At 35.9% G+C, this 12954-nt stretch overlaps 1 protein-coding gene across 5 annotated transcripts in view; it reads right to left on the bottom strand.

Moving 5' to 3' along the window:
• The window catches only part of LOC125661673 (multiple epidermal growth factor-like domains protein 11), a 225296-nt gene that overhangs the window by 30155 nt on the left and 182187 nt on the right, over positions 1 to 12954 (bottom strand). For 4 of the 5 annotated variants that reach the window (XM_056146127.1, XM_056146125.1, XM_056146129.1 and 1 more), the window contains exon 2: positions 2499 to 2726. The exons of the other annotated variant lie outside the window; for it this stretch is intronic. In XM_056146127.1, the coding sequence (XP_056002102.1) occupies positions 2499 to 2726 (228 nt within the window). The remainder of the gene's footprint in view (positions 1 to 2498; positions 2727 to 12954) is intronic. 5 annotated transcript variants of the gene reach the window in all.

Genomic DNA, 12954 nt, shown 5'->3' with positions numbered 1-12954 from the left:
ATTAATAAATCATAAATTTCAAACTTTGTTTTTTTCAAATTGAAACCTATATCGGTTTATTAGGTCTCGTTCTAATTCTCAAAAACTATTGAGCACACCGGAAGTTGAATCTCCAACTTCCGGTTATATGAAAGAAAAACTATTCATTCTCTCATTTTTCAGTACCATAAATCTCGGTCATAAAACAAGTTAATGATTTGAATTTTACATATGTTATAGACATTATAAATGTCTAGTGTGAATTTAAATATTTTTGTAAAATTCACTTCCGGTCGTGAGATATGGGGTGGACATATTCAAACCTTGTTTTTTCAGTTTCTCAATAATGAATATAGATAGACGCTTGAAACTTGTAGAGTTGATCAACTAACATTAGTCCATTGTACACATACATTCAATTTTTTCGTCCGTCACTTCCTGTCTATACCGGAAGTATTTGAAAAATGTCGATTTTCCGATTTGTTCGAGTGATTTCTCAGAGATGGTGGATAGATTTTCTTGAAATTTTCAGCAATAATGTCTTATGAAAGGACCTTCGTATAACTATTTTTGTTTTTAAAAAATTCACTTCCGGTCGGAAAATATGGGCGATTTTCTGTTTCTCAAAAGGAATTTTGTCCAGTATTTTTCTTGGAAAAGGTAAAATATAGGTTCATCAATTATTCAGGAATTATAAATCTCCGTTTGCAGTCGTGCAGTAGAGGGTTGAACATGTCGACCGTCACTTCCTGTCGTCACCGGAAGTGATTGAAAGAATCGCAAATTTCAAACTTTTTCTTGTAAATTGAAACCTATACTAGTTTATTAAGTCTCTTTGAAAGTGTCAAAAGAATATTGACTCCGTTGGTAGTCAAAACAACTACTTCCGGTTTCTTGATAAAATACATTTTTACTTGTCATCTCTTTGTCACCATAAATCTCGCGTATATTTGAAGTCTTTCATATGATTTTCACATGTCATAATAAAAGTATCAACTTCTAGAGTTTGGATCATTTCGTTTTTCAAAATTGACTTCCGGTCGGTAGTAACCTACTACTTTTTCTTTCTTTAGTCTACTTCTTTTTGTTGAGAACTCTTTCAGATAGAGACGTGAAATTTTCAGGGAATATAGACAGTAAAGAGTCGCTGTCATTTATAGGAAAACGCATCATAAAAGTACTTCCGGTCATCACCGGAAGTTACGAGAAATGAGTAAAAAATTCGATAATACATTTCTCATTCATTGTTAAGGCACATTTTCTGATATATTTAAATGGTTTTCGTAGGAACAGAAAGCTCTTTACCGGAAGTGATCTAACGGAAGACCTACTCATTACTAGTAATGAGTTTCTAGTTATTATTCTTTTTCTCCGGTACTTTTTTGTCCGGTAGTGTTCTCAGAAACTACAAAAGGGATCGATATGAAACTTTCCAGGATGATAGTATACCGTTTGTAGATGTGCATAGTGATAGTCATTTTGTTTGCACGTGCATGCACGCGCGCGCACGTGCATTGCAATTTTGGTACAAAAAATGGAAAATCAGAATATTGAAGGAAGCGATATAAAACCTAAATAGGATGATAGTATATCATTTGTACATATGAAAAATAATAGTTATTTTGCCAGCACGCGCACGCATGCGCGTGCACGCGCATTACAAAATTTGTACGCTAACTTTGGAATCAGTCTAACTTTTTTGTTGTTCATTGAAATGGCTTGAAATTCATATCATAGGTAGATATTGAGACCTTTAACTGATTTACATGGTCAAAATTACCAATTTGCACGCGCATGCACGTGCGCTTCATTTTGATTGGATAATGCTAAAACGTTTGTAACTATCTTATTTATGAAGCGAATGAGATGATATTCACAGCATATGTAGACAATATGTGTATCTATATGTTAGTGTAACAAAAAATGCCAACGCACACGCGCATGCGCGTGCAACGTTTTTTAAATGTTCAATTTTTAAAGGACGATAACGTTTTTGTTTTTCATCAAATTCTATTCATATTAGGGTTTTAGATGTATCTCGGTACTCCTTACAAATTGCTGTGGTTAGAATTACTGCTCAGCACGTGCATGCACGTGTGCTGATTTCTGATTGGACGATTTTAAAATCGCTATAACTTCCTTATATTTGGTGGAAACGTTATGAAATTCATACTGTGGGTATATGATACAAATGCCTGTTGAACGACATCAACAAAAATTCGGAATCATACACGCGTGCGCGTGTATGCACGTGCAACGCTTTCTTTCATTTCTTGGTACTGAAATGACCATATTGAACGTACTACATGTAATTAAAGGCTAAAATAAAATGATTTTTTCCTATAGATTCACAAGGACATCACTTTTTAATTGGGGGAGGTTTGGGGAACATCTGTAACGGTCCCCGTTACAATTAGAACTAGTTGTAAATACTGTAGACGGTAACACACTGGGCGTACTGTAGATAGAGGAAACAAATATCTCACTCCGCATTATATCAAATAATTCATAAAATTTACCCCAGGCAACATTGTCCGTCCTGAAGTATATAGTTAAGTAACGTATACTGAGGACACCTCCTAGATCCACCCACCACTTCGCTGTTTGTGCTGCATAGGCGGATATCGTGCATTGTCCCCCTGCAGCAGAACAGTCTGATTTCTGTCCGTCCACCGCTTTATCAGCTCCCCAGTTGGAGTCAGAAAGGGGATAGAGCTGCTGTGCAGTTTTTCCTAAAGCAATGTTGTCTGAAAAAATAAATAGTTAAGATAATTTCAGAAATACTATACCAACTGCAAACAGTAGTCAAGGTATTTGAGATTTGCTTGATATGTTAAATAGTATAGTTGGGAATAATGTGTGGGTGTTAACATGTTAAAACTGTATTGTTACATATGTACGCATGTGTGCAAATGGATTTGACCTAAACGGACAAATTTACATATAATGGATTCTGCATTTATAAATATGCAAGACATACGTGTAAATTCATTTAAGAAATAAATTTCAGTTTTGAAAATACAAATACTGTTAGCGCTTCATGAAAAGTATGCCTGCGTATAGCATTCCATACCCTGATGTATTTTTACAAACCATTCAAAAGTTATGGATAAAGTTCAAGATTAAAGGTAGGTCAAATTTAAAAGGTGAAGATTTGCATGTAAAGAAAGGTCTTATCACAAGGAGTAGACATGTGAAATGTGAAAACCCTATCAAGATCCATTCAAAAGTTATGGCCAAGGTTCAACTTTTTGCTAAGTAACAGACGGACGGATGAAAACTAGATATGCGCCCCGAATATCCGATTACGGGGACATAAAAATGAAACTGAACATTTACTTTTCAAAAGCATTATTCTTGTATTGATATTCAGACTGTTTCTGTTGACTAGAGTGCACATTAATTTTGTCTCGCTATCAACAATAATTATTCAAGTTTCAATGATTATAATAAAATTTAAGGACAATGTTTTTTGGTTTTTATTTTTCATTTCCTTAATGAACATAATTGTTATAAAAGTACTTCATACATCGTACATTCTGGACTCTCATATTTTACACGTTCACGCTACTTTGTATTATTCTAATTTACATAGAGGCTTTTCTTCACTGATTAAAAACAACTAATATGACGTCATAATTTAACAACTTTAGGCGATTATCGCAATACACTCGCAAATGAGAGTGTGAGAGAGAGAGAGAGAGAGAGAGAGAGAGAGAGAGAGAGAGAGAGAACAGTCACCCAGCACATGTACAGAGACCGGGTTCGGAATACAACACTGTATTTGAAACTTTTGTCTACCGTGTGGTCAGGTGTTTGACCTGAATGACAAAAATGAACTGATTTATTATTTTTTTAAAACTATATGCAACAGTAAATTACGAACATTTACACCAGGATAAGTGCATATATATTTTTATTCTTCTACATCCTTATCTTTTTATGAAAATGTATTAATGTAACACGTTCATTTGGGAGAAAAAAAATCACGTAGTTGAGTTCGATTTTGACATACAAAGGAAAATTGGAATAAAAAGACACACACACACAATAAATCAGAAACATGTGTATACAAAGGAAAGTCATTGAGTATCACATCCTTATCTTTTTTATGAAGAGGTAAATTACTGCAGCTATTGAGGGAAAATATCGAGACCGGGGCCGGCTTTTAGCATTGCTTTTATTTGTCCGTCCCACCGGTCCCGGAGTTTTCACATCCTATTTTACGAAAGAGGAAAATAATATGATCATTCAACTATCAGAATACAGGCATGACATGTCATATCTAAATTTACGAGATATGGAGGGGGGGGGGGGTAAATATTCTGATATATTCTGTTTTTATCGAATAAAAAATCTGAGACCAGGACCGAAGACCGGAATTTAATCAGTACCCAACAGTGTTTGAACTATTTGAATGTTAAAATATTTCGAACTCATCATGACCCCTGGGTTCATAGTTTCGAAACGCTTGAATATGGATCACAAAACAATGGTGGTATGTTCCTATCTTAGATATGTGTCCTAGTGATTCGTAAAGAGAATTATCCAGTATATTTCTGTGTAGAATGCGAAACTAGTGTTAAGACCGTCTTATACTCTACAAAGAAATATGTGTATTTTAATTTGATACCTTTACTGCTGGTGGTTCTGAGACATATTTTCGAAAATATTTCATGTATAATGACGGACTTTAAAACACACCATATCATTTCATTTTGATGATGTAGTTTTAAAAAAAAAATATTGTAAACTTTTTTTTCAAATCCACTGGGTTCATTATTCACACGATGTGTGTAATATTGCAATAAAAGTTCCGGGTGTTACTCAAAAGTAATGAAAAGGTGAAATCGAGTTTCATTGTGATGAAACTATTCTGCTGAGGTAGCGAGGAACAGTTTCGCATTATAGGTCCGACCATCTTTCTTAAAGATGAAAATACCCCAAATTTCAAGTGTAAAAGCTATACAAAGATTTTATGGTGCATGGGTAAATTGTAGCTAAGTGCCTAACAAAACAAGAGTACCGCAAACGGTACAGAATACGCCCGTGAAATGCTTACATAGGTGTTTTTCTTGTGCTATAATTTGTATAACTTTGCTTCAGGTAGTATCAGCCATCATGAGGCTGTGACAAAGGGTCTTAGCTTAAAAATCGAGATTTCCTCAAAATGGACCAAGTTCAACAACCTGCAATTTTTTCAAAAATGGAAGAAAATCAAAATCCTTCACCAGATGCACATCTTCAGTACCTATTCAAACACTCCACAAAATAAGAAGGTCCTCACTTGAAAACTGTGTGAGTAGTTGGGGAGACAAATTATGTATCCTTCATAGAATATTAATTTCTAAATAGACTAAGTTCAACAACCTGTAATTTTCTCAAAAATTGTAGAAAATCAAATTCCATCTCACATGCACATCTTCAATACCCATAAAAACACTCCACAAAATAAGAAGGCTCTCACTTGAAAATTGTGGGAGGAGTAGGGTGGACAAATTATGTACCCTCCATATAATAATTATTTCCAAATAAAGGGATAAACGCCTGGAAAAAGGGTTGAAATGGATCAAAATTGCAGTATGATACAGAGTGACCCAAAAAGAAGCTACACAGCAAGTTTCAGCATGATATGTGAAAGGGAAATGAAATTATAAAGAGAAAACCCCGAAAGGACGGACGAACAGACGGACGGACGGACGTACAGACATCGCTGTACCATAATACTTCCCGTCTAAATACGGGCGTATAAAAAGTTGATTTGCAACATGTAGATGTCACCATAATTCCTAGCATATAGATGGGAGCAATTCTAAACTAAGGTCAGATTCTGAAGAAATTCAGATGAAATGATGCATGGTTCAGCAAATGGTCTGTAGCTGAGTGGGAAGGTGATTGCTCAATATGAAATTTAGTATTTATCATTGAGAAGTTTAGTATAAATACTGCATGTTTATAAATTGAATTTAAAGTTCTGAAAAAGGTTAGTCCACCTCTGATGAAAACTACATGTGACAAATACATTAACAACGAACCATCAAACTAATTTGATATGTTAAACATATTTTGTGGGTTGCAATAATAAATGTACATTCTATCGAAATTACATCCGTCAATTCATGGGGGCATCGGTAGGGGGAATGTATTGCTTTTACAATGCTATCAAAATACTTGTTCTCATTATTAATCGTTTTAATTTCAAATGATTTTTTTCTGACGTTATTGGTATACATTTTTAATGTTGTCTTTTCAGAGATGTAAATGCATTTAAGGTGAGTTCAATTGTTTTGTTTTTAATGGAGAAAACGAACAGTCATTTACACTAAATTTTCTAAGTTGTATTGTGTGAGCAAAGGACAATTGCAAATTGGCATATATTAAATAGGAGGAGACTGCAAAAGAAATGAAATCAGTAATATGATTAATTATAGATTTTTACAATGTAAACTAAGAATATGTGATAACAATTAATTGTCACACACGCAACCTCTTGATGGCATTGCAATAAAGCAGCAAATTAGCATATGTCATTCACATCCTGATTTAATGCCTAAAAACTGGTACTTTAATTAAGATATAATTATCATGTGTCTGATAGTTTATGCTTTAATTAATGTAAAACGATTATACGTCTATATACATGTCTAATAATTAGTACTTTATTTAAGTGATAATTATTATGTATCTACTGGCATGTCTGATAATCCGTGCTTTAATTAATTGAGATAAAATTATTATGTGTGTATATGTATGTCTAATAATTAGTGCTTTAATTAAGATATAAGTATTATATGTCTATATGCTTATCTGATAATTAGTGCTTTATTTAAGATATAATTGTCATTTGTCTGTATGCATGTTTAATAATCAGTGCTTTATCTTAGATATAAACCCCGAGGAAATTCCTCCAAGGCACCTGATCCCACCTGTGTCCAGGTGTCCCTGTTTGTCCAACCTTTTATTTTCTATTCCTTATATGAGTTATGAGATCGATCACTGTTTGTTATCTTCACCTTCCACTAAAGACGATGTGAGATCTTCACGTTTGCACTAACATAGTTAAATGCAGGGCCTTTTGTGGAGGAGGAAACCCTATATATAACCAAATCAATTTGGTCGCAATAAGCAAAAGTTGTCATATAATTAACAAGAGGCGCATGGGCCTAGAATCGCTCTTCTGATACATTGTAGAACAGGCAAAAATTCTCATTAACTAAAATTCATCAATTAACAAAGTTTGATGATGTTAAGTCAAATAGTACCTGAAAATTTAATTGTAACTGTCCAAAAGTAGGTCACATGACCTACTTTTGGTCGACTCACTGAAGACCCAAAATGCATCAACTGACAAGTCAAATAGTATTCAAATATATCGGACAAATTCTAAAAGCATTCCACAGTGACCTACTTTTTGGTCGACACACTCCAACGACTCAAGATGCATCAACTGACAAAGTTTGATAATTGAAGTCAAATTGTGTCTGAAATATTCAGATATAAAAATCGTATTCCAAAAGTAGGTCACAACGACCTACTTTTTCCTCGACACAATCTGAAGACTCAAGACCCATCAACTGACAAGGTTTGATTATTGGAAGTCAAAATAGTATCTGGAATATTCAAATATAGCCATCAAAATCCAAAATAGGTCACGGTGACCTACTTTTCAGTCAACACACTCTGAAAACTCAACATGCATCAACTGACAAAATTTGATAATTGTAAATTAAATAGTATCTGAAATATTAAAATATAGCCATCAAATTTCAAAAGTAGGTCACGGTGACCTACGTTTTGGTCGACAAATTATGAAGAGTTAAAATGCAAACTGACAAAGTTTGATGATCCTAGCTTTCATATCGTCCAAAATATGCATCTAAAATTGAAAATGTTAAATTTGAATGTCTGCAAATTTCGAAAAGTAGGTCACTGTGACATACTTTTTAAAAATAAATATGTTTCGAGGCCTCTAGATGCATCAACTTACAAGGTTTAATGATTCTAAACCTCTCGGTATCTGAAATAACAACCTAACATATATTCATAAATGATTAGCCAGAATATTCAGAAAGTAGGTCATGTTGACATACCTTTTACATGACGCACTTAAAGGCCCCATGATCCATAAACTGACAATTTTTGATTATCATAGGTTCAAAAGTGTCCAAGATATTCATCAAAATCCATTTAATAATAATTAAATGCGAAATTTAAAAAGAAGGTCACCATGACCTACTTTTGAGACAACATGATATTAGGTCCTACGATGCATCAACTGACAAAATTTGATGATCCTAGTCCTTATACTAAGCAAAATATCAAAGTTTTAACAAAACAAAATTTAAGGTCAACTTTGAAGTGACCTTGAGACCATACCCTTTACCACAGGATAATACCCTGAACTTTTTTTTATTTACAACCTATCCTTATCCTGATGCATAAGTTTGGTGATAATTTGCCCAGTGGTTCTTGAGAAGAATTTTTTTTAGCAACCACTACTTTTGTTTGTATTTTCCTAATTATCTCCCCTTGTTAAAGGGTCACAACCCTAGTACAAATTAAAGCCCTTGGGCCAAGGACACCCTGTGACAAATTTGACAAAAATTGGCCAAGGGGTTCTTGAGATATAGCCCTTTTCCCAAAAGGTTGATGCACACCGCACGCCAGACATATGGCCATATGATCAGCTATTTGAGCCTTCGGCTCAGAAAAGCTAAAAAGTAATTTTTTTAAATGCAAAACGTGTATAAGGATCATTGGATGAAAACGCTAGTTTCCGCAACACTGAAACCGTATGGAAACCTGGCTTTGAGGTTTTCCGTATGATTTCCGCAATGCGTTGTCAGGTAGGTGAAAGTCTCAACTGCCTTGAGCGTATGTCCTTTCACCAAAATATCCAGCTCATGGTACTAGTTGCCTGGGATTGGCTGGAACATTACTTCGGTCTTCTAGGTGCTTATGGTGAGACCGAAGTTGTCACAGGCTGTGGAGAAGCTAGCCCACCCCGCTTGCATCTCTTGCTCATCACTGGCGTTGAGGGTGCAGTCCTCAGGGAAAAGGAAGTATCTGAGAACAGTCTCCCTCACTTTCATGACGGCGTGTAGACGACTGAGGTTAAACAGTTTTCCATATGTCATGAACCTGATGTTGATGTCAGGATCAGTGTCTCTGACGGCGTCAGACAGCATTGCTGAAAACATCATGCTGAACAGTGTCGGAATCAAGACACAATCCTGCTTCACCACGTTTGGCATAGGGACGACTTCGGAGGGTTCAGCGTCATCCAGGCCTAGGGTCATCATATCGTCATGGATTTGACCGACAATAACAATGAATATACTGTGACCGGTCGACAGGGAATGCTTACTCCTCCTAGGCTCCTCATTACCCTCTAGTGTGTCCAGAGGTACGTGTTTGCCCAATTATTTACTTTGTATAGCTTATAGGAGTTATTAGATTCATTACTGTTCGTTATCTTCTCCTTTAACTTGGACAGCCAAACTTTTCCATGATTTTCTCTTCTCTTAGATGTTGTTTTCGTCGGGCTAAATGTCCTTAAAATTTGCCGTCCAGCTCCATCTGCAGTTCCTGAGCAGTCTGAGAGTATTTTAATTTGTTTATGTTCAGCTTCTTGGCAACTTTCTGTCCCTGTGATCTTCCCTTGGGCTGGGTAAGGAGGTTAAATTTGGAGATGATCAAGCGATGATCCGTCCAACTGTCTGCGGCACACACGACCTTCGTCCATCGAACGTCCTCACTGGCATTGTCCGTTGTGATGACGTACTCATTGATATGCCAATGTCGATAGCGGGGTTGCATCCGTGAGGTCTTGTTGAGGGTTGGTAGACGGAACATGATGTTGGTGATGATCAGGTCATATCATGCGTATAGTATGAGAAAGAGGGGTATGTTATTGTTGCATTTACCCATTCCATGTTTTTTGATGACTCTATTCCAGGCATTGGTGCCAACGCGTGAGTCAAAATCACTGAGAATGATAAGTTTATTAGACTGTGGAACAGGAGAAAATCAGGAGAACAGACAATATCATTGATTTTTAGAATGAACAAGCATAACTTTCTTGGAGATAAGGAATTTCCAAAAGATGAACGTTTATACAGTCCCTGAAACGTTATACGTAACAGTGCGCTCACCGTTCGTTTAGCGACTAGTCTTTTGTCTTTGCATTGTCATTCGGAACTCGTGGATCGATCTTCATATATGTAGAGAGGCGAAAAGGAAATTCAGTCAGTTATGTTATATGAACACATCATAATGACAATCAATTCAATTCGTGGGTTGTACGATCGCGTGTCTATCATTATCGTGGGTTGTACGGTCGCGTGTCGATCATTATCGTGGGTTGTACAATCACTTATTACGTCGTTACCGGTTGCATAAATTCTCAAGAAATATAGAAATCGAATCTTTATTTGAAAGCTTTGAGGTATGATACACACCTTAGTATTAATGCATCTCTTTCAATATGACAATGACAATTAACTTAGGCATTTGAAATAATGTACATTTGTATTTCATAGAGTAAAGCACGAAATTTCACTTTAATACCACGTTTTGGTGGAAATGTTATCGGAAAATTCAAATAAAGCAGCAAATGAATTAATTCTGCATAAAGTGTAGAGGTAAACACACATCGAGAACAATTATCAGTTGTTCTATCATAGCGCCATTCGTGAAAAAAAAATCTGAAACAAGATTTTGCAATTTATTTCTTACCTCCTGTTCAAGTATCAATTTGCGTAGCCGATCGCGTCCGCGTTAACAATTTCGCTTTTATCAGGATCCAAACTAAAGCTAAGAATTATCAAAGTATTTGTTTCCATGTGTGAGGTAAAACAAAATTATACACGTATGTATTTCGGGGTATATTGAGATCCTTAATAATTATGCTTTGTTGAAAATATTGCTATAAAAATAAAGATGAAGGATTACAGACATGCTAAAGACGACCTGACATAAAGAAGTCGAATACAAATGGAAAATATCAAATTTGTGATTGCAAACTCTATTAAACCATGATGGTAAATTCACAAATTCACAAGAGGTATATGGACCACGTCGCTTACCCGAGAAGCCTTTCGGTCTATATATATGTATAAAACTTTGATCCGCTGTTAAGGCCTCACCATACTCCTGGGTACCATGATTTGAACGACCTTGAATCTACTGTATGTTAGAAAGTTTTCATGTTCTGTCCCACTAGTTCTTGATAAGAATTATGTCCCCCGCCGCAACTCGGAAGGGGACATAGAAATATCGGTGTCCGTCCGTCCGTTCCATTTCATTTTGTGGACGCAACTCCTCAGAAACCGCTCAACAGATTTTGTTCATAATTTGTAGGATTGTTAGTCGCCATGTATAGTTGATCATATTACGCTGCCATGTTGATTCGACAATTTTTACAGGAGTTATGTGACTTTGTTGATTTTGTACATACTACACTATAGGGACACTTTGTGGACGCAACTCCTCAGAAACCGTTCATTGGATTTATTTCATTATTTTGTAGGATTGTCAGTCACCATATGTAGTTGTTTATACTATGCCGGTGTTATAGAGCCAGACTTCTCTCCATAGTGAGACTTCCCCCCGGAAGTCTGACTCTAGAGTGAGCCTTCCCCCTTCGGAGGTCTGGCTCTGGAGTGAGCCTTCCCAACGGAAGTCTGACTCTAGGATGAGCCTCCCCCTCGGAAATAGAGCAAATCAAAATTACGAAAATCTGAAGAGATTGGTTCCAAAAAACGAACAAAGTTATATGCTAGCTAATTTATCACTTCATGCGAGAAAATGCAATATAAAATTATATTATGCAATATAAGATATTAACACTACATCATGCATCAACATCAAAAGCTTAATCCCACTCTGGTTTATCCATGGGTCCGTATTCGCCCAAGTCACTTTTTATTTTCAATAGGAGTTATGATGCATCAATGTCATACAATATCATACAATGCAATATCAAATAAATATAGTATCATATCATAATCAACTAATATTGTATAATTGGTCTCTCTCTCTCTCTCTCTCTCTCTCTCTCTCTCTCTCTCTCTCTCTCTCTCTCTCTCTCTCTCTCTCTCTCTCAGTTGGTGAGTTAAAATGACTTATTACTTCCAGTATGTTTTATTCACTGTTTTCTTTTCTTGAGTGTAATGAACGACTTCAGCAAATCATGTAATGCCCTGCTGAAAAAAGTCTTGGTATCTAGACAATCTCCATAAAGTGACAATAGTTTACCAGGAATAAATGAAGGGGGAAGTCCTGCTATGAGGGGGGGGGGGGGTACTCTACAACTAGTGATAGAGTAGTTCTTCCTACGGGGAAGGCTCACTCTAGAGCCAGGCTTCCGGGGGAAGTATCATTATGAAAGAAGGCTCGCTCTACAACACCGGCATTTTGATTCGATATTTTTACAGGAGTTATGGGACTTTGTTAAATTTGTACATGCTACACTATAGGAACACTTTGTGGATCCAACTTCTCATAAACCGCTCAATGGATTTTGTTTAATTTTGTAGGATTGTTAGTCACTATATGTAGCTGAGCATATTGTGCCTGCATTTTGATTCAAAAATTTTATAAGCGTTATAGGAGTTTTTTTGAATTTGTACATGGTACACTATAGGAACATTGTGTCGATTTAACTCCTCATAGATCACTTTATGGATTTTGTTCAAATTGCAAGATTGTTAGTCACAATATGTAGTTGATCATATTCCACCACAATTTAGATACAAGAGTTAAGGGACTTTTGTACTTCAACTAGTTTTTTCGGCGGGGGACTTATGGCTACGAGTTGCAAGTTTGTTTAAATAACTTCTCTATATATCTGTATATAAAACGTTGAACCCTATTATGACCGTACCCTACCGTCAGATATCACGGTTTGAACAAATTAAATCTATCTTTATCAGGACGCTTTCATGTAAATTCAATTTTTCTGGCCTAGTGCTT

Source organism: Ostrea edulis, chromosome 8 (genome assembly GCF_947568905.1).
Source record: "Ostrea edulis chromosome 8, xbOstEdul1.1, whole genome shotgun sequence".
NCBI classification, from domain to species: Eukaryota; Metazoa; Mollusca; class Bivalvia; order Ostreida; family Ostreidae; genus Ostrea; species Ostrea edulis.
Note: the sequence above shows the minus strand (reverse complement) of the source record. Positions and strands in the feature narration are given on the sequence as shown.